The sequence below is a fragment of the Ranitomeya imitator genome, chromosome 2 (assembly GCF_032444005.1).
Source record: "Ranitomeya imitator isolate aRanImi1 chromosome 2, aRanImi1.pri, whole genome shotgun sequence".
NCBI classification, from domain to species: Eukaryota; Metazoa; Chordata; class Amphibia; order Anura; family Dendrobatidae; genus Ranitomeya; species Ranitomeya imitator.
Genome location: NC_091283.1, coordinates 517,531,285 through 517,554,215, shown reverse-complemented (window position 1 = coordinate 517,554,215; position 22,931 = coordinate 517,531,285). Strand labels below are relative to the sequence as shown.

General features: G+C 45.0%; 1 protein-coding gene across 1 annotated transcript; it reads right to left on the bottom strand.

The window, feature by feature from the left end:
* Window positions 1-3,422: 3,422 nt before the first annotated feature.
* Window positions 3,423-9,399, bottom strand: LOC138667547 (olfactory receptor 5B21-like). Its single transcript, XM_069755712.1, has 2 exons — window positions 9,251-9,399; window positions 3,423-4,624 (listed from the first exon to the last, which is right to left on the bottom strand). The coding sequence occupies exons 1-2, from the start codon at window positions 9,273-9,275 to the stop codon at window positions 3,678-3,680; spliced, it is 972 nt and encodes a 323-aa protein (XP_069611813.1). The 5' UTR covers window positions 9,276-9,399; the 3' UTR covers window positions 3,423-3,677.
* Between the last annotated feature and the right edge of the window lie 13,532 nt (window positions 9,400-22,931).

Sequence of the window (22,931 nt, the reverse complement as noted above, 5' to 3'; positions counted from 1 at the left end):
AGTGTAGGACCTGGTATAAGAGAGATGCCGTAAAGTGGCTACCAGGTACACATAAAATTGGCCATTTTTATGCGCTAAACGCTCTCATTTTTCATATTTCTAGTGCAGTAATGCAGTTCAATTTTCGTGTTTCATGTTTGCATGTTTTAGCACTGCAGTGTGCTGCCTTATTTACTTGTCTGTATACGAGTTGGCAACTCTAGGTTCAGCACCTGTTCACACTTAGTCTATGTTTGGATGTGACGGTCAGGTTTTTGAAATGTATTCTCTAGCCTTCTGATCGTGCACTCCGCCACCTAGCCACAGGGGTTTTAATTACAGCAGGTCCAATACCCCTCCACAGAGAGAGAGAATTTTAGTCTAAGAAGAGGTTTCACAGGTACCCATTCAGATGGAGATGTTTATTCTCAGCGAGGAAAGGCAAGTGTAGGACCTGGTATAAGAGAGATGCCGTAAAGTGGCTACCAGGTACACATAAAATTGGCCATTTTTATGCGCTAAACGCTCTCATTTTTCATATTTCTAGTGCAGTAATGCAGTTCAATTTTCGTGTTTCATGTTTGCATGTTTTAGCACTGCTGTGTGCTGCCTTATTTACTTGTCTGTATACGAGTTGGCAACTCTAGGTTCAGCACCTGTTCACACTTAGTCTATGTTTGGATGTGACGGTCAGGTTTTTGAAATGTATTCTTTAGCCTTCTGATCGAGCACTCCGCCTCCTAGCCACAGGTGTTTTAATTACAGCAGGTCCAATACCCCTCCATAGAGAGAGAGAATTTTAGTCTAAGAAGAGGTTTCACAGGTACCCATTCAGATGGAGACGTTTATTCTCAGCGAGGAAAGGCAAGTGTAGGACCTGGTATAAGAGAGATGCCGTAAAGTGGCTACCAGGTACACATAAAATTGGCCATTTTTATGCGCTAAACGCTCTAATTTTTCATATTTCTAGTGCAGTAATGCAGTTCAATTTTCGTGTTTCATGTTTGCATGTTTGAGCACTGCAGTGTGCTGCCTTATTTACTTGACTGTATACGAGTTGGCAACTTTAGGTTCAGCACCTGTTCACACTTAGTCTATGTTTGGATGTGATGGTCAGGTTATTGAAACCTAATCCTAATTCCAACCCTAACCACACCCCTTACCCCAACACACCCCTAACACCAACACACCCCTAACCCTTATCCCAACCCTAACCATAACAACACTTCTAACCCTGACACACCCCTAAAGCTAATCCCAACCCTAATCCCAACCCTTTATGTAATCCAAACCCTAACCCATCTCTAGCCCCAACCCTAACATTAGCCCATTCCGAAGCCCTAACATTGGCCCCAACCCTAACTTTAGCCCTAACCCTAAATTTAGCCACAACCCTAACCCTAACATTAGCCTTAACTCTCACTTTAGCCCCAACACTAACTTTAGCCACAACCCTAACCGTAACTTTAGCCACAAACCTAACTTTAGCCCTAATCCTAATAGGAAAACAGAAATAAATACATTTTTTATTTTATTATTTTTCCCTTTCTAAGGGGGTGTTGATGCTTCCCTATGCCACCGAAACACTGAGATCTTGTTTGATCGCAGTGTTCCAGGGGTTAACATGCCGGGAGCGGTCCGTGACTGCTCCTGGAACATAGTGCCAGATGTCAGCTGTGATAATAAGCTGATATGTGGCCGCGATCAGCCACTCTCCACCCTTGAGCGCGGCAGATCGCGTATGACTTGCTATCTATGTCACACAAAATACTTAATACTTAGTAAATAACATTTCCCACATGTTTACTTTAAATCAGCGCAATTTTGGAAACAATTTTTTTTTCTTAAGTAGTTATAAGGGTTAAAATTTGACCATCGATTTCTCATTTTTACAACAAAATTTATAAAACCATTTTTTTAGGGACCACTTAACATTTAAAGAAAATTTGGGGGGGTCGGTATAACAGAAAATACCCCAAATTGACACCATTCTAAAAACTGCACCCCTCAAGGTGCTCAAAACCACATTCAAGAAGTTTATTGACCCTTCAGGTGCTTCACAAGCACTAAAGCAATGTGGAAGGAAAAAATTTACATTTTCCCCCGGAAGAAGATGCCAGCAGCCCGGGAGACATCACAGGGGGGTTGCAGGGACAGCAAAGATAACGGGGGGGTCGGGGACCATATTTCTCTCTTTTGAGATTACATCAGAGGAGAGAGAAATTAAATTTAAAACCAATTTTTTTTTGTGGTGGCCGCTATACCGTTAATAACGTCGATCACAACACCGGGGTGTTAGATGTCGAGTTCCTGCCGCTGCACAGGGGGACTCACAAACCATGTCTGCTGCGGTCTCCCACTTTTCTCCAGCAGCAGTGGAGCCTGCTCGATGGAAACACCAGTCCCAGCGCCTGGCTTGGACAGATACTGTACGTCATGTTACTGCTGCCCTTCCAGGTTCAGCCATTGTAACTAGTACTGTTCAGCGGCGAGCAGGCGCTCCTGGGACTAAGTCCTGCTTTCTCCTTCTGAGCATGCTCAATTGATGACCTCTCATTGGAGGTTGTGGGGTCACACACTCAGGTCCTGTTGCAGCTCCTATTGGTCCACTAGGAAGGTCCTGAAGAGCTACCACTATAAAAGGTTCGCATGGCAGCACGACCATGCGCTAGTATCATTTGTGTGTGGTTGTTGCCAGTGGATACTAATAATAATACCACTCTGTATATATGTGGTGTGCGTCTCTTTAGCCATGGGGCTGTACACTCAGGCAGGCAGCTAGCGTCAGTGGGGGCAATTAGCCTTGGCTTAGCATCTGGTTCCTTCATGTGTGCGGTTAGCACAGAAGAGTTACAGAGCAAACACAACCTTAGTTAGGGTATTAGTTTCTGTGTACAGCATGACTAAGTGAAGCAACAGAGGTCGCTTACATTTCACATGGGGTGAAGTTTAACCCACGTGTGAGCTCAGTGTCCATCTGCCATTACTTTGCAGCAGGTATCCCTGCACGGTGGTCACCGGGCTGCGAATGGACCTTGTATCAATCGCTCTATTACTTGCTGTGTTCCCCTAGCCCATACAGTATGTGTCTATGATCTTGATTTTGAGCTCTTTTATGCGCTTTCATAATTGTATTATCTTATAGCCTTTCACTTAACCTATTTGCTAGCTCCCATGTTTCCAGGAAGAACCCTTATGGACTATTAACGATCCTCAGTCATGAGAGCTGGCCATACTTTAGGGATCATTTCACTTATTCTGGATGGTAACTATTAACATGTAACAAAGCATTTACAACTTTAGGCTTTTTTAAAAACGCTTGTAATAATCATTGAATCCTTTATTTCAATTCTGACATGTCAGTATTCCACCAGATTATTCCTAAATTGTTCTAGAAATTCCATATTTATATTATTACAATTGATTTATTTTATGAAATCATTAAACTGTTAATCAGTACCAGATAATACCACCAACACATCATCGATAAATCAACTCCGGTACTATATATTTGATATTGACAGATTTTTTATGTTATAAATGTGTTCCTTGTCCTAAGCTGCCAAACTTTCAAAAACCTTTTTGCTAAAGTTGGAGCCATTGTCGTGCCGATCGCAGTTCTTGTGCTCTGGGTTTCACAGTGATCACTTCTAAACAGACTTCAAACTTCCCTACACATTGATACAAATTAATTTTTTTTAAGAACATTTTATACAGTTTGCTAACAGCTTCTGAACTGACGATATGATGGTCCTTTTCACATCTTGGTTCCTCAGACTATATATAAAGGGGTTCAGCATTGGGATCACTGCTGTGTAAAAAATAGAAGCAACCTTGTCTTGTATGGATAAGACACTGGAAGGAGAATGCAGGTAGGTGAAAAATATGGTTCCAGAGTACATCACAACACATATGAGATGTGACGAACAAGTGCTGAAGGCTTTCTTCTTGCCCTCTGCTGATGGTATACGTAAAATTGAGCGAATGACTAAGAAGTATGACAGAAAAATAGTCATCAATATACCCATTCCCAAAGCACTGACTATAAAGAAAGTGACTATGTCACAGGTAGATGTTTCTGAGTAAGACAACCTGAGGATTAGAGGAGCATCACAGTAGAAGTGGTCAATTTGGTAGGACCCATAGAACTGAAGACTGAAAGCACAGCCGGTTTGTATGGAGGACTGTAAGAAGCCAAAACAGATGGAAAGTAAAACAAGGCATAGACATTTCATCCTAGTCATTATGGAGACATAATGGAGAGGGTGGCAGATGGCAACATAGCGGTCATAGGACAAAGTGGAGAGAAGAAGGCCATCTATGGAGGCCAAACCAGCATAGAAGAAGAACTGGAGAGCACAACCTTCAAAGGAAATGGTCTTCTTCAAAGACACAAGGTCTGAAAGCATTTTAGGGGTTATGGTTGATGAATAGAAGATGTCCACCAATGAAAGGTAACTGAGAAAGTAGTACATCGGATTCTGGAGGTTAGAGGCGTTGTAAATAATAGCCACCAGGGCAAGGTTTGAGAATATAGTGACAAGGTAGATGAAAACAAATAATATAAAGAGGACAGCTTTTAGTTCGTCATCATCAGTCAGTCCAGACAATATAAACACGACCACTTGTGTATTATTAGAGACAACTGTGGTGACATTAAAATTAAAGAGGGTAATATATAACTAGAGGCAAGACCCTAATAAGGCACAACCATACTACAACATTTTTCTTGAAATTCAAAATATGATTTTCAGGTTTGCAATCACAGGAAGTGTTTTGAGTTATTTTTCATGGAGGACTCATTTAGTTTAGCATTTTCTCTTTTTTTTTACTCCATGACCTTAATCTTTTTTGTTTCTAAACTTCTCGTTGTTTAAATGGTTCTGCCTTTGAGATCCATGTGCTGCTTCTGTTCTCATTACAACCTCGATAGATGCTTTAAAGAGAACTGCCACCTCTTGATATGCTATTTACTTGTAGATATTGTGGTAATAGCAGAGAAATTATATCTAGGCAGCTTACTGGGGAAGCAGCTACTAGTAAAAATTAAATTTGATTCTCCATTCACCAGCTAGTTTACAGTAATTGGGGCAGTGCAGGAAGTCATTACTGTCACCGCTCACCAAGAAGTGAGTGCATTGCATTCCCATCCCAGCACAATGATTGACAGCCTGCTTTGCCCACATATGCTATCAATATATACTGTATGTAGGTAAATTCTTTTTCTGGAGAGGGCAGATTCCCTTTAATATAGCCACTAGACATGAGTTTACCTTGAATTTTTCAAATAATTTGGATTCTCTGGAATCTGTTTTTTTTGCAATCTGCCTTGTCCAGGAGATCAGAAATTAAAATAATGATACTTACCTTGCCTCTGACTTGTCCTGCCAATTGCCAATGACCACCATTCATTCCTCTGCACTGTCCAGTCTATTTTTTTCTCCTTTGTGAAACATCTCTCACAATCTTGCCCTCCTCGGCCTCACAGAAACATGGCTAACACCCTCCACTTCTCCCACACCCCTCGCCCCGGCAACAAACATGGTGGAGGAGTGGGTCTTCTCCTTTCGTCAAACTACACCTTTAAACCAATCCCACTTTTACCCTCCCTTATCCTCCCCTCTTTTCAAGTCCTCTCTGTCCGCATCTATTCTCCCTCCAACCTCCAAGCAGCCGTCATATAGCGACCTCCAGGCCCGGCCACTGCCTTTATTGACCAATTCTCCACCTGGCTTCTTTGCTTTCTCTCTATTGACATTCCCACCATCATCATGGGCGACTTCAACATCCCCACTGATTCCCTTCAGTCAACAGCCTCCAAACTTCTGTCCCTTACTTCACCTTTTAGAATTACTCAGTGGTCCTCCACAGCCCCCCACACAGACGGACATACCCTAGATCTGGTCTTCACTAGTCTCTGCTCTCTATCTAACTTCACACCTCCCCTCTCCCTCTATCTGACCACCGTCTGCTCACTTTTTCATCCCTGTCCTCCTCACCGCTCACCCATGTCCAGCAACATGCGCACCCCCACAGAAACCTTGCACACTGAGACTCCCACATGCTCTCTGACTCTATCCTACCACTGGCATCCATATCCTCACTCCATGACACAGACAGTGCAGCTGCTTTCTACAATGCCACTCTCGCATCAGCTATTGACACGGTCGCCCCTCTCGTCCATGGCAGAGTGTGATGTATCAATAGACAACCCTGGCACAATAACACCACTAAAAAGCTCTGGCAACTGTCCAGGGTTGCAGAGCAGCGTTGGGAGAAAACACTTTCGCAAGACAACTTCACTGCATTCAAACAAGCCACACTCGCTTTTAAATCTGCTCTCACCTCTGCTAAACAGGCCTACTTCACAACCTTCGTATCTTCCCTATCCTACAACCCCAAACAGTTATTCAAAACCTTTAACTCCCTCCTCCGCCCCCCACTGCCCCCTCAAAACCTCCCTCATCTGCTGAGGACTTTGCCACACACTTTAAAAATAAGATTGACCAAACAAGGCAAGTCTTCATTGTTCAACCACCACAACCCCTTTGTATACCAGACCAATGCCCAAACCCCATAACCTCCCTCTCCAAGATCACTGAATTGGGGCTTAATTGTCTGCTCTCCAAATCGCACCTCACCACCTGTGCACTTGACCTCATCCCATCCCACCTCCTCCCCAACCTCACCACCACACTTATCCCATCCCTAACCCACCTCTTCAACCTATCACTATTTTCTGGCACCTTCCCTTCTGCTTTCAAACATGCCACAATCACACCTATCCTTAAAAAGCAAACCCTCAACCCAACAGCTATGTTCAGCTATTGCCCAATATCGCTGCTTCCATTCGCTTTCAAAATCCAGGAGCAGCACGTCCACGCTGAACTTTCCTCCCACCTCTCATCTAACTTGCTCTTTGACAATCTACAATCTGGTTTCCGACCCATCACTCAACTGAGACAGCCCTGACCAAAATTACTAAAGACCTACTTACAGCCAAAGCTAACCGACAATACTCTGTACTCCTCCTTCTAGACCTGTCCTCTGCTTTTGACACATTTGACCACTGCCTCCTACTACAGATCCTCTCCTCCTTTGGCATCAAAGACCTTGCCCTATCCTGGATCTCTTCATACCTTTCCAACCACACATTCAGCATCTCCCACTCCCACACTACCTCCTCATCCCACCCTCTCTCTGTTGGAGCCCCCCAAGGCTCTGTTCTAGGACCCCTACTCTTCTCAATCTATACACTTGGCCTGGGACAACTCATAAAATCCCATGGATTCCAGTACCACTTTTATGCTGATGACACTCAGATCTACATTTCTGGCCCAGACGTCAGCTCTCTGCTGTCCAGAATCCCGGAGTGTCTATCAGCCATATCCTTCTTCTCCTCTCGCTTCCTCAAACTCAATGTGGATAAATCTGAACTCAACATCTTTCCTCCATCTCATAGATGTTCCATACATGACCTATCTATCGCAATTAATGACATCACGCTTTCCCCCATACCGGAAGTCCGCTGCCTCGGAGTAACCTTAGACTCTGTCCTGTCCTTCAAACTGCACATCCAAGCTCTCTCCACCTCCTTGTCGCATCCAGCTCAAAAATATCTCCAGAATCTGTCCTTTCCTCAACCGTCAATCTACTAAAATGCTTGTGCATGCCCTCATCATCTCCCGCCTTGACTACTGCAACTTCCTTTTCTGTGGCCTCCCTGCTATCACGCTTGCATCTTTCCAGTCCATCCTTAACTCTGCTGCCCGACTAATTCATCTCTCTCCACGCTACTCCTCCGCTTCATCCCTCTGCAAATCTCTTCACTGGCTCCCATTCCCTCAGCATATCCAGTCGAATTACTAACACTGACCTACAAAGCCATCCACAACCTGTCTCCTCCATATAACTCTGAACTAATCTCCCGATACCTTCCCTCACGTAATCTCCTGTCCTCCCAAGACCTCCTTCTCCCCTTCACACTTCTCCGCTCCTCACCCAACTGCCTCCAAGAGTTCTCCAGAATATCCCCCATCCTGGGGAATTCTTTGCCCCAATATGACTATCAACCACATTCGAATCGTTCAGACGGAACCTGAAAACCCATCTCTTCAGGAAAGCCTTCAGCGCACTGACCATGCTGCCTCCTCACCACTACCAAAGCCTGCAAGTGCAGGGTAGTCACCCCTCCAGTCTTTAATTGTTAGTTTGTTTACTGTAAGTGATGTCTGTAATTTGTATGCAACCCTTTCTCATGTACAGCACCATGGAATCAATGGTGCTATATAAATAAATAATAATGATAACATCCTCTTCTGCCTATTTATTCTGCAGTGGGACTTTCAGTGACTACAATAGTTTTGATGTTACAAAGCCACGACGTGCTTTGCCCGAGGACTAGTGATTGCCTCAAGTGGCATACATCATGACGTCAGGCACCAGACGATAGAAGAGACTGGATGAATTAGAGGCCGAGAAAATACCCTACTGTGACAGGACAGGAGAGCAATGAGGGGGGTGTTATGTTCTTTTTTACACTTTATGGTTATTATAATTTAGGATTTGGGATCCCAACGTATAATAAGCAATTTTTTTTATATCAAATAACTTCTTTGCAAATTTTCTTTCTAAATTCAAATCAACTGCTGAATTTAAGCTTTGACAGTCTCTTTTATCACCATTTACCAATCAAAATTGCACTAAAGGATAGCATTCTTAAATTGGGTTATCATCTCAAAGTAGTCAACAACTGTGAAAAGTTCATGAAGAACTTGGCAATGTAGCCAAGCTTGACAGTGAGAGGTGGTCTTCGTCAGAGGTTTCACTGTAGTCTTGGTGAAAAGCCTTTCTATTTAAACCCCGCTGTAGGAAAAAAATATTTGCTATCTTCAGGAGACAAGGTTTCTTTACCATGAGGGTTATTAATCAGTGATCAACCGATCTACTAAGCTGGAAACAGAAAAAAACTGACCAATACATCCTTACTAGTGTGAATAGGTGCCAGATAACTTAACAGTTCAAGAAAATATAAAGCGGCTCTGAATTGTTTAGAATGGCACATCTGGAAAATTGGAACTGTATTACTGCCATAGAACATTGGTAAATTTTGAAAAATTGGAAATGCAAAAGTTCCTATAGGAAAATCTACAGTAAAAAGAAAGTACTTAGCACATAGATTGGCCAATGTATATGAGCCCAACTGCAACATCAATAAGTACCTGGGACTTTTCAAGACAGATGTAATAAAACATGACATTTACAACCTTACCTTTATAATCATGAGTGTTCTTCATTTATTCTTTCTTATTTTACCTCCCTAATTTATCTCCTGAATTATATCATGAACTACAGACTTGAACACATCGTAAAGGTTATTGCTACGTGCAATGTACGATCAAATGTTCTTTTAATCCAGCAAAGTTTAATTCATTTTTTTAAATGAGTTTTTCAGGAGGCAAAAAAAATCAATTTCATGATCAATTGACATTTTTTTTTTCTGAGGCTTTCGAAAATAAATAGTCTTGGAATTTAGAGACAATATTAGAAAGATCTAGGGAATGACTGAGAAAAAGGAGACCCCGTGCGTGCTCTGTTATCTGTATGGTCTGACTTAAATATACAAAGATATAAATCCTGAGCTCTTTATATGATCTCATCTACCCAGGAGGATGACTCTGTGCAGAGGTCCCAGTGCTGATTATTGTGGCCCAGACACAGCCCTGTGTGCTTTATTATAAATAATGGAAATATTAAATTAATTTATTAACATTACCTGAAAAGACTTCTCTCAATGGATCTTTGTGTTAGTTAAGGTCAAAGAATAATTCCATGCAGAGCCCAAATATTGGGTTTTTGACAAAGATTTCAAAGACTTTTAACCCCAAACTTTCATTAACTACAGGTAATAAGAACAACTTATCAATAAAATAAATGTCTAGTAGATAAAATGTCTTGCTAAAAACACCCCAAAAAGTATCAAAATAAATTATACTCAACCAGGAGTATCTTTTACTGGTCCTGTTCTGCTATTTACTACAACTTCACCGGTTTGTGCTTAATACCTGTAGTTCTGGCCTCAATGCACAAGAAATGGTCATAAATGTTCCCCTAACCAATCACTTGTTAGACAATTATTGACTAAGTGGTAGGGATGAGCGAGCACTAAAGTACTTGGATACTCGTAGCTTGAAACAAGCAATTTCTGTTTCTCGGATGCTCGTTTCCAGAAACAAGTTTATTGGGAGGCGAAATGAAATCTGAGCATTCTTCTGGCAGACTCTACACAGAGGTCTGAGGGCAGTGAAAATGTTGAAATGGATGTAAAAAGTGATGAATGGAAGGAGAACAGCATAGGGAAGGCCACTAGTAGCAACTCTGACTCCCAGATTGCTGCTGAGACCAATGGTCTCACACTTTTACTCCACTTTAAGGACTGACAACAAAACATTCAAAATCGAAGAGAAATTGGAGTTTACAGGAAAAAAAAGTTAAAAAACTTTGTTTCCTGTATAATGACTTGTATTTATGACTAAATTTAAAAACTATTGAAAAAATAATAATTTAAATAAACCAAAATTGAAATTTGTATTAAAATATTGGAAATGTCAGTGTCATTTATGAAGGAAGCAAGAAGTGCCAAAAAGTGTGGACTCAGAGACACAGACACACCTAGTATTATACATAAAGGAGGGCCTCATACACATTCTGATCAAATTGTTATGTAATGGTCCTCCGAAATTCATTAAGGCTATGTACTAAGTGCAAAGCTTTCCAAAAATTAGAAGCAGGGTCATCCATGCATGCTTAAAGACACCAATTGTAGTGCGTCATTCAAACATTGTGAGCAAAGTGTAGCTGTGTTACTCCTACACTTACAGCTCTGACAAAAATTAAGAGACCACCACATCAAAACCCAGTCAAGAGCAGCCCAATCTCCAGACCTGATCCCCATTGAAAACCCCTGAATGTAATCAAGATGATGATGGATAGTCACAAACCATCAAACAAAGAAGAACTGCTTACATTTTTGCACCAGAAGAAGTGTGAAAAGACTTGTGGAAAGCATGCCAAGAAGCATGAAAGCTGTGATTAAAAATCATCATGGTTATTCCACAAAATATTGATTTCTGAACTCTTCCTGACTTAAAACATTAGTATTGTTGTTTCTAAATAATTATGAACTTGTTTTCTTTGCATTACTTGAGGTCTGAAAGCACTGTTTTTTTATTTTGACCATTTTTCTTTGTCAGAAAAAAATATAAAATGTATTGCTTGGAAAATCGCAGACATGTAGTCAGAATTTCATAGACTAAAAGAGCAATATATATATATGTATGTATATACAAAGAGAAAAAGCAGACATACTGAACATCTTGTAGTGGTCTATTAATTTTTGCTAGAGCTGCAGATTCAGCACCATCCATACACCCTTGAAGGATACAATTGGAGTGCCTCATTCAAATATTAAAAAGGTGTAGTTGTGGGACTTCTACTCTCATAAAAGCTCTGCACACAGTGCAAAGCCAGGAAAAAAAATCTAAGGAGTGACATAAACCCTTGAAGGCATCAACCTGAGTGCCTCATAAAAAATTAGGGAAGTGTACTTCTGCTATGTCTACACACAATGAAAAGCCAGAAAAAAATTCTAAGGAGGGTCATCTATTCACCCTTGAAGGCAACAAGTGGAAGCCCACATTCAAATTTTGAGGATTGGAAATATTTTATGTGCTGTTCACATTTAGCGGTGTGGAAAAGTTGAGGGCTTTGTTCATTTTTATCATAGTGCACCTGTCAGCACTATCTGTTGACAGGCAAAAGCACCTGTCTGTTATTACCCCCCCCGGCAAAACACTAAAAACCTGCCCTAAACAAATGATAGCTATAGTGAAGCACAATATCTAAAAAGCATAGAGGGACAGCTCATGCCAGATGTCCAGCTTTGAGAGTCAATAGTTGAAGGTTGCAGTGGTATTAGTGAGAATGCATGTTTTTTTGGCCAGATATTGCTTGACCATCTCTACAAACTTTTTTCTCCTTGCCAAAAATGCCATTAGGGCCTGAATGCTGTACCTGGTGTGTGATTTCTTGCCTCTCCTCCTTGATTTGGCAAGGAAGCTTGACCCCACTGCTAGTGTTGTCTGGTGGGAGTTTTTTTCAACATAGTTTCCACAATTGCCTTCTTCTATGCACCATTTTAGTAGATCTCTATGCCTCAGGAAGGAGAGATGCAAAGTTCTCCTTGTAGCATGGGTCTAGCAGGGTGAAAAACCAATATTTTTTTTTGGCCAAGATGAATATAAAGTGAGGGTCACGGGAAAAGCAGCTGTACATAAAGTAGGCCATATGTGTCAAGGTCCCTACAGCCATAATTTCACTGTCTCCACCTTGAAGATGGCTCTCCATTTCCTCCTATTTTTCCCTCTCATATCTTCCTCCATCTCCACCTGGTCCGCATGCAAAGCTTCATGTTTAACTGTCAGTAGCTTCTGTTTAAGAAAGCACAAAAGTAGGATTGTTGTGCTGACTATGGCATCATCGCTGTTCATGTCATCATCTTTGTGGGGTCCTCAAAGTTTTTGAGAACCAAACATATGTCAGACATCCAAGCCCACTTCTCAGTTGTTATGTGCTGAGACTGACCAGAATACTGAAGGGCATTTTGGAACTGGTATTCCACAGCTGGTCTCTGCTGCTCACAAAGCCTTTGCAGCTTGTGCAGTGTGGAGTTCCAGGGCGCGGTGACGTCGCACACCAGTTACCTGCTCTGCTGCAGCTTTGCCAGAGCAACGGCAGCTGTAGATGACATGCAGAGATCAGCGCTGAAGCAGCTTACCTTGACTAGTGTTGAGCATTCCGATACCGCAAGTATCGGGTATCGGCCGATATTTGCGGTATCGGAATTCCGATACTGAGTTCCGATATTTACCGCATATCGGCTACCGGAATCGGAAGTGCCCAGGCCCCAGAATTCAAACTGCACGAATTCAGCCAATGAGGAATGATTGCAAGTGTGGGCACATCCTGTTCAGCATGGTGGGCATGTAACTACTGGCAAGGCTGTGATTGGCTGCTGAAATGATGTTATTATGCACTGTAAAAAATGCTGTCGCCATTTTGCGCTCACTCTGCTGTGATTTCAGTTAGGGACAGGACGCTGTGTTCTAACTGATGGCCAGTTGAGATAGCGATTTGCTTCATTGCGCTTTTCCCAGGCTAATTTAGCAACCGCTGTGTGTTCACCTTGCTCTTGCCTTGCAGCGCTGTTTTAAGGTCTCTGTGCATGTGTGTGTGTGTGTGAAGCTCACTCTGTAGTCTGTGTGCAGCCATAGCCGGTTGTATTCAGCTCAGGGGGTTCACACTGCCTCATTCTGTTCTATCCATTGTCCTTTTTTGCTGGACAGTCAGCGCCACATGGTTCCTCACAAAGTCGTAGGCAGGGGACACTTTGTGAGGAGAATGAGGAGTCAATGGATGAGGAAGACCTCCGTCCAGAGGAGAGAGTTACACAATTGTCCAGTAGTCAGTGTGTACAGCGAGGGTGGGGTGATGAAGAGCGGGCAGAGATCACGCCTGAAGCAGGGGACAGCGTTTCTTAGCCAGTTGGCAGTCTGCAGCACATGTTTGATTTCATGCTGCTTTGCCTGAGAAACGACCGCCACATCGACCAAATTCTCAACATGCCTGATTATTGGGTGTACACCCTCCTCGATCCTCGCTACCGGGACAATGTACAAAACCTCAAAGTGGCGCTACATCGATGACATTTTTTGTGTATGGGAGGGTACCCATGAGTGCCTCCTTGATTTCTTGACAGAACTTAATTCTATTCATCCAGAGTTGAAATTTACTATGACGTGTTCGGTGGATAGAGTGCAATTTCTAGACACTATGGTTTACAAACAAAATGGGAGACTTTGGACGGATTTGTTTACCAAGGCAACGGATAGGAATAGTCTCCTACGGTATGAGAGCTATCATCCAAGGCGCATGATGGATTCATTACCCTGGAGTCAATTGATTCGAGTATGTAGGGTGGTTAAGGATACAGAAATATGTGATAAAAGACTCGATGAGATGTGTAAAAAGTTTATACGGAGAGGATATCCAAAGACGAAAGTGTTGGATCACAAAGAGAAGGCGATGAGATTAACTAGTGAGGAGTTACAGACCCATAATGTTAAAGAGAAACAGAAACGAGTGCCGTTTGTTTCCACCTATTGTCCAGCTAGCAATGGTATTGCCAATATCTTGAACAAACATTGGGGTTTATTACATAAGGGTCTACCTCAGGTACAAGATTTTGTATCACGCCCTATTCTCTCATATAGACGAGGTCGAAATTTGAGAGACCAGTTGGTCAAATCTGATGTTGGGACGGGTAAGGTTGCCATACAGAGGACTCTTTGCCCTCCACGTATGGGCAACTTTCCCTGCCTCAACTGTGCCTGTTGTGGCAATATGCTTAAAGGAGACAGTTTTTGTCACCCTCGAACTGGCAAAAAATTTTTGATTAAGGAACGTTATACGTGTCTATCAAAATTTGTTATTTACCTGATAGTGTGTCCATGCGGGCTCATGTACGTGGGCGAAACAACGAAGGAGATAAGAACGAGAATAAGCAAACATAAAAGCACAATACGGACTAATGTATTGGATTTACCAATTCCCAAACACTTTAGTGAATGTCGTCATTCAATCAATCAGCTACGTTTTAGGGTCATAGACGGGGTTCCGGTATTGAGGAGGGGTGGCGATAGGACACTTAAACTGAAGCAAAAAGAGTTGAGGTGGATCTCAGTATTGGAGACACTACAGCCCAGTGGGTTGTACAGATTTGTGTGTCATAACCTTTACTATCTAGGTATTTAAGACATTGTATGGTCTATTAATTGAGTTCCAATGATATGCAAATAGTGTCCCCCCTACTCATTGGGAGCGTATACTCCCCCTCTGTGTATTTTAAATATGTGGTTATTTGTTTTTGTATGTTTTTTTATGATTCTGTTTAATATGTTTTTTTCTGTTTTCTTTTTTCTTCCTATAGTGGGTCGATGATTTGATACCTGAAGAACAGACGGAGGTTGTTTGTATTAGATTATCTGGCATTTTACGATCGCCCTGGAATCTGGGTTTTTTTTATGCCCGTTTTTCCGTCCCCCCCCTTTTTTTCTTCTCCTCCCTGTGTTCCTTATTTGTTAAATCAGCTTTAATCTCTCCGCAGTAAATACATAATTGCTATGGATTTAGCTATGGTTGCGTCGTCACTGTGGACACATGCGCGGTGTGGCGGGTGGGCGGGCTGGAGTCCCTGGCGTCTGTACGCTATGGTGTCTCCATGCCAACCCTCATAGGCCGCGCTGTGTCTGCCTCCTTCAGTTGCCGGCGCTAGGTGTATGACGCCGGGCGCGGCGTGCTGCGCGGCGCCGTGGGACGGTCATGTGACCGTCGGTGCGGTGCTCTCTGTGCGCACGCGCCGGCGTCTTAGGGTGGGTGACACACCTTCCAGTGCGGGTTAGCTGATTGGGTGACTGTACATTGTGCGCCTTTTCCTCAAAGCACAGTGATTGGAGAAGAAAGGGGATGTGCTCTATGAAGATCCGATGATTGGATGAATCTATGCCATGACAACGGAACAACAAAAACAGTTATTGGGCTGTGAAAATATATTATACCCCGATCTGCGATTTTCTATGTTAATTATTGTGTTTATTATTGAGGAGGATTTGTTATTGTTCTTAGGATGATATGATGTTTATTATTTGTGCACATATTTTATTTGTATAGATTTAATAAAGGCCGCCCCTCGATGGTGATTGGTGCCCATGTGGACTCCACACTATTTAAGATGGCCACTTTTGATACTTTGTATACTTGACAAAGGCGACTTTGGCCGAAACGTTGTAATTTTGTATGGCAGAATAAAGCAACTTTTTTGGAAATCGTTTTCACCTGAGATGGATGCTGCTCTCTTTTCTTCTTTGAGTTTTCCTGGTCTGATTTGATCCTTGGACTTTGGAGCGTGCATCCCCCAAACCGAGTGCTGATGGTTGAATTTACCTAATGTACAAAACCTCATCACACCGTTGACCCGGGAGCGTAAAATGCGGGAGTACCAAGACACACTGGTGAATTCCATCATCTTCTCCAGTCCAACTGAGAGGAGTGCTGCTAGTGCTTTACAAAGCAGCTCAGTGCGTCGAGACAGTGGAGGAGGCTCTGCACAAAGAGGGAGCAGAAGCAGTGCCTCTGCCCAAGGCAAGCCCAGTATGGCACAACTCTGGCACACTTTTGTGTGCCCGCCCCAAATGTCTACACCATCACCGGCGGCTCCAGTCAGCAGGAGGCAACGGTTCCGTCAGATGGTGACAGACATGTCTTGCCCTCTTACTGTACTCCCAGACGGCTCTTCTCCTTTCAAGTTTTGGTCTCTAAGCTGGATACATGGCCAGAGCTAAGCCAGTATGCATTGGAAGTGCTGGCTTGCCCTGCGGCTAGTGTCTTATCGGAACGTGTCTTTAGTGCCGCAGGTGGTGTACTAACAGACCGTCGCATGCAACTATCCTCCGATAACGTTGACTAGCTTACTTTTCTGAAAATGAACCAGGCCTGGATTTCACAGGAATTTGCCACTCCTCTGCCTGATTAAATAATTGGGTGTCATCCAGGTCTCCTGATGTGTTCATCTTTCTACCACCTGAACTGTAATTCCAGGGCTCCAACACCGCCAGTTGAGGCTCCGAAGTGCAAGCTGCACAGTCAAAACATACGACCCAGTGTTATTGGGTTTCAGTGGGAGGTCAACGTGTGCACAACTTTAAATTGGTGCATGGGTAGGTTCCCAAACCATAGGATAACTAGTAACAAAACCCAGCACTCAACTTGTTGAGAAAAGAAGGTTGGATACTTTATTATGTCCCAACGCACAAATGTTTCGGTCACACATGTGACCTTTGTCAGTGACTGTAAAGTATATTACAAAATAATGCATCACAATGGGGTACAAAAAGAATCAAAACAATAAATAAATAATAAACAAGGTATATACAACATAGACATGGACAACCGTACATGTGTATGGCCAAGGAAAGAGATTCTATATCCGTGAAACATATGTGGTACTGAGAGTTATAGGACTATACTGGCACAGTGAGTGAGGAGGAAAATATGGAGAAATACATACCAAAGATTGGGATGATAGATAAGTACTGATGGCTATATATGTTGCCTAGAGTGATGAAAACATGGAAAGAAGCCGGTAAATCCCGGTGAGGCAGGGAGTAGAACTAGGTGAAAAGATGTAGGAAGATACATACCGAAGATGGGAGTAATCTAAGAATGCTGATGGCTAAAAGCGCTATCTAGAATAGGAATGGAGACATGGCGGAAAAACCGGTTAGTACCGGTATAAATGAGGAAAAAACTACGGTGGAAAGCATATATGTCAGGCCTACCAACAATGTCCTGAATGCAGCGTTAATCTTAGATGAGAGTCTCTCGATGCAGTCTAAGGAGAGGGGGTGGGGGAGAAAAAAGGTCAGGGAATAGGTGCCATAAATGGTTCAGAGTAATAGCGATGGTCTCAATACAGTACCTTATGCAGAGCTAGTTCCGCGGTGTCCACTGCTGTACGGGTAAGGAGAACTGTGAAGACAGGGTATATAAACCCAGAGGGCGGGATGACCACCGGAAATGTGGGGGCTAAGAAGCGTCAGAGTCCCAGATAGGGCGGATGTGACGCGCTATAGGAGATGGTGCGGACCGCACTAAAGAAAAATGTAGGGCGGGCAGACAGGAGCCGGATATGACGAACCGGAAGTGGGGCACCGGACGTCATATGGACACACAACATCGCCATATTGGATGAGGCTGTGTAAAGTATAGATCGAAAATAGCGAGCCGGAAGTGGGGCACCGGCTGACACAATCCATCTAGAATGGGGCAGGGCTACATCGTATGTGACCGCTAGTATCCTGGATAGGCAGGCTTAAATAAACGGGTAATAGTGCACAGGACAAAAGGGGGAGTACCTACGCCATATTGGATGAGGCAGAACTGCCTAATACATCGGTGTGTGTATAGGAAAACCCTATGTGAGAGCGCTTAGACTTAGCAAAAAGGCAATAAAAAGAGGGGAAAAAAATAGAAGCAGAAACTACAAATACATGACAGTAGGTTGCACCTAAATAGTAATCTACTGATGTTCCAAAAGGTAGAGGAACGTGGCTGTGAGTGACCTAAGAGGAAAAAAGAGGAGAGAAAGAGGATGATGAAGGTGGGCGTGACTTATCCAGAGCACAGTGATAGCCAGTAGTTGGGACGGTGCTCGTGATCCGTGGTGCCAATAAGTCAGTATAGGCGACTCTAAAAAGATAGAAAAGAGCAAATTAGTGATCATATACAGCAACAACCATTAAACAAACGCCATAAGCTCATAGTCACGGTTAAGACCCTTAGGAGCTAATGTCTCTAAGGTATGTATCCAGAATGCCTCTTTCTTATGTAGTGAAGTGACTCTATCGCCACCCCTCCTAGGGGGTGGAACACTATCGATGACCTGAAATCGTAGTTGAGAAATGGAATGGCCCATGGTGTGAAAATGGTGTGGGATCGGCAGGAGTAGGTTCTTGCACCGAATTGTAGATTTGTGCTTTGAAATCCGGTCCCTTACTGACTGTGTTGTCTCCCCCACATATAATAGCCCACATGGGCACTTGATGAGGTATACCACGTAAGATGACTCACACGTGAAAAAGTGATTAATTTTAAAGGTTTTGCCTGATTTGGGGTGTTGAAACGTATTACCATTTAGCACATTATGGCACTGTGCACAATGAAGGCATGGAAAAGTGCCAGTTCTAGGACGTGATAGAAATGTCTGTCTCCTCTGATCCCCTGTCCTGATGTCGGCTCTGACTAAACTATCCCTCAGGTTAGGCGGCCGTCTAAAACATGGTAGGAATGGTGTCCTGAATTCTGGAATATCCGGATGTGCTGTGGACAGAAGGTGCCAATGTCGTCTTATGGCCTTATGAAGGATAGAGGAGAAGGGTTTCAGTAACGTCAGCTGATCCGCATCTGTGTAGTCGGCAATATGTCCTGCGACCGCCACGCTGACACAACTGAAATGTAAGGGAAGCTGTCCCCCCCAGGCATTTGTTACTGAAAGAGCCACCTCGGGCAGCAGTAATGCTGCACAAGGAAAAGTTAGCTCTTTTAGTTCCTTGCACACGCAGAACTTAACACTTATAAAATATGTCCACTGATACCGTTAAACCGTCCCGGAGGTGGGACTTTCCTTCGTAATGTGATGCAGCACAGCCGTCATTCATACCCCCTTGGTGCCGTATGCCGCCTCCTCAGCATTGTTTTAAGCTTTCACGGAGCCTGTGCTGTTCTGTTATCCCTTGGCCATGCACACTTAGCGCTGCCTGTCTTCTGACATAATTTGGTGTCAGGTTGGCTGCGCCTGTGCGGCCGTGCTGCCCGAGATCCCGCCTCCCAGTGTCTTCTGATTGAATCACACTGCGAGCCTGGGATCCATGGGCATACGCAGTGCATATCTTCACCTCAGGCTCTCGCTCATCTCCCTCCGCCTTCTTCAGACTGTGCGCCGTCAGCTAATCCTTAATAGCATGCCACGGCCGTGACGCCGCACAGTCTGAGGAAGCCGGAAGGAGGGGAGTGAGAGGCGAGGATATGCACTGCACATGCCCATGGATCCCAGGCCCGCAGTGGGATTACATTAGACAACACTGTGAGGTGGGATCTCGGGCAGCGTGGACGCACAGGCACTGCCAGCCTGACACCTAAATGATGTCAGAAGACGGGCAGCGCTAAGTGTGCATGGCAAAGGGATAACATAACAGCGCAGGCTCTGTGACAGCTTCAAACTATGCTGAGGAGGCGGCGCACGGCACCAAGGGGGTAGGAATGACGGCTGTGCTGCGTCCCATTATGAAGGAAATTCCCACCTCTGGGCCGGTTTCACGGTATCAGGGGACACATTTTATAAGTGTTTAGTTCTGTGTTTGCAAGGAGCATAATTAAAAGAGCAACCTTTTCCTTTTGCATCCTTAGTGCTGCACAAGATGGCTCTTTCAGCTACAAACGCCTTGGGGGGGTTAAAGGTTCCCTTTCAACTTGCTCCAATCAGGCTTCAGCCTACATTCTGTTCCTCTGCTCCTCCTGCTGTCCCTGGGCTCTAACACCGCCAGTTGGTGCCTGGAAGTGCTGTCTGCACAGTCAACAGTCGCTCCTCTGTTATTGGGGTTCATTAACGTCAGCGGTTCACCAGCTGTGTGTGCGGCAATACCTCCAATCTGCTCCTCCTGCTGTCCCTGGGCTCTAACACCGCCAGTTGGTGCCTGGAAGTGCTGGCTGCACAGTTAACACCTGCTGCCGTGTTATTGGGTTTCAGTAACATCAGCTGATTCCCAGCTGTGTATCTGGCAAAACCTCCAATCTGCTCCTCCTGCGTCCCTGGGCTCTAACACCGCCAGTTGATGCCTGGAAGTGCTGTCCGCAAAGTCAACAGTCGCTCCTCTGTTATTGGGGTTCAGTAACATCAGCTGTTCCCCAGCTGTGTGTGCGGCAATACCTCCAATCTGCTCCTCCTGCTGTCCCTGGGCTCTAACACCGCCAGTTGGTGCCTGGAAGTGCTGGCTGCACAGTTAACACTTGCTGCCGTGTTATTGGGTTTCAGTAACGTCAGCTGATTCCCAGCTGTGTATCCGGCAACGTGTCATGCGACCGCCATGCTGGCACACTAACAGACATTTACATGCCTACAGTGCAGGCTTCGGCCTACACTCTGCTCCTCCTGCTGTCCCTGGGCTCCAACACTGCTGGTTGCTGCCCGGAAGTGCTGTTTGCACAGAGCCAAACACCTCGCCAAATGTGTTAGTGGGGTCCAGTCACGCCTGCTGCTCCCCTGCTGTGTATCCGGCAACATGTCATGTGACCGCCACGCTGGCACAACTTAAATTTAAGGGAACCTGTCCCTCCCCCCCAGGCGTTTGTTACTGAAAGAGCCACCTTGTGCAGCAGTAATGCTGCACAAGGAAAAGGAGCCTATTTTCATTGTGCTCCTTGCACACGCTGAACCTAACACTTATAAAATGTGTTTCCTCACACCGTTAAACCGTCCGGGAGGTGGGACTTTCCTTTGTTATGTGACGCAGCACAGCCGTCATTCCCACCCCCTTGGCTCCATGTGCCGCCTCCTCAGCGTTGTTTGATTCTGTCACGGACCCTGCACTTTTGTGTTATCCCTTGGCCATGCACAGTTTGCGCTGCCCGTCTTCTGACATCCTTTGTTGTTGGGCTGGCTGCGCCTGTGCGTCCACGCTGCCCGAGATCCCACCTCGCAGTGTCGTCTAATGTAATCCCACTGCGGGCCTGGGATCCATGGGCATGCGCAGTGCATATCCTTGCCTCTCACTCCCCTCCTTCCGTCCTCTTCAGACTGTGCGGCGTCAGCTGATCCCTAATAGCAGGCCACGGCCATGACGCCGCACAGTCTGAAGAAGCAGGAAGGAGGGGAGTGAGAGGTGAGGATATGCACTGCGCATGCCCATGGATCCCAGGCCCGCAGTGGGATTACATTAGACGACACTGCGAGGTGGGATCTCGGGCAGCGTGGACGCACAGGCACTGCCATCCTGACACCTGTATATGTGTTTCATTCAGCGTGCGCAAGGAGCAAAATTTAAAGAGCAACCTTTAACTTGTGCAGCATTACTGCTGCACAAGGTGTGGCTCTTCTAGTTTGTAACACCTGAGGGTGGGTTAAAGGTTACCTTTGAAATTGGTTCATTTAGGCTTCGGCCTACACTCTGCTCCTCATGCATACCCTGGGCTCTAACACTGCCAGTTGGTGCCCGGAAGTGCTGGCTGCACAGAGAAAAACACCCACCAATGTGTCAGTGGGGTTCAGCAATGCCAGCTGTTCCCCTGCTGTGTAGCCGGCAACGTGTCCTGCAAACGCCATGCAGACACAACTGACCTAAAGCTGCCTCCAGTGCAGGCTTTGGCCTACACTCTGCTCCGCTCCTCCTCCTGCTGTGCCTGGGCTCTAACACCACCAGTTGGTGCCTGGAAGTGCTGGCTGCACAGTTAGCACTTGCTGTTGTGCTCTTGGGTTTCAGTAACGTCAGCTGATTCCCAGCTGTGTATCTGGCAAAACCTCCAATCTGCTCCTCCTGCTGTCCCTGGGCTCTAACACTGCCAGTTGGTGCCTGGAAGTGCTGTCCGCACAGTCAACAGTCGCTCCTCTGTTATTGGGGTTCTGTAACATCAGCTGTTCCCCAGCTGTGTGTGCGGCAATACTTCCAATCTGCTCCTCCTGCAGACCCTCGGCTCTAGCACTGCCAGTTGGTGCCCGGAAGTGTTGGCTGCACAGAGAAAACACCCGCCAATGTGTCAGTGGGGTCCAGCAACGCCAGCTATTCCCCTGCTGTGTAGCCGGCATCGTGTCCTGCAAACGCCATGCAAACACAACAGACCTAAAACTGCCACCAGTGCCGGCTTCGGCCTACACTCTGCTCCTCTCCTCCTCCTGCTGACCCTGGGCTCTAACACCGCCAGTTGGTGCCCGGAAGTGCTAGCTGCACAGAGAAAAACACCAGCCAATGTGTCAGTGGGGTTCAGCAACGCCAGCTGTTCCCCTGCTGTGTAGCCGGCATCTTGTCCTGCAAACGCCACGCAGACACCAGAACTGAAATTAAAGGGAACCTGTCCCCCCCCCAGACGTTTGAATATATAACAGCCACCTTGTACAGCAGTAATACTGCATTTGTACAAGGTGGCTCATTAAGTTATTCTCCTTGCACACGTCGAACTCAACACGTAAAAAATGTGTCCCCCGTCCCTGAGGTGTGACTTTCCTTTGTAATGACACGCAGCAACCCCCTTGGTAGCGCTGCCCGTCTTGTGACATCATTGTTTGGCTG

What these genes read in the sequence shown, in the direction of transcription:
- LOC138667547 (XM_069755712.1), bottom strand. Translation starts at nt 9,275, where the DNA reads ATGAAGAACACTCATGATTATAAAG. An exon ending in GAACACTCATGATTATAAAG is followed by an intron (nt 4,625 to 9,250) that starts GTAAGGTTGTAA and finishes ATGTCACCACAG; the next exon opens with TTGTCTCTAATAATACACAA.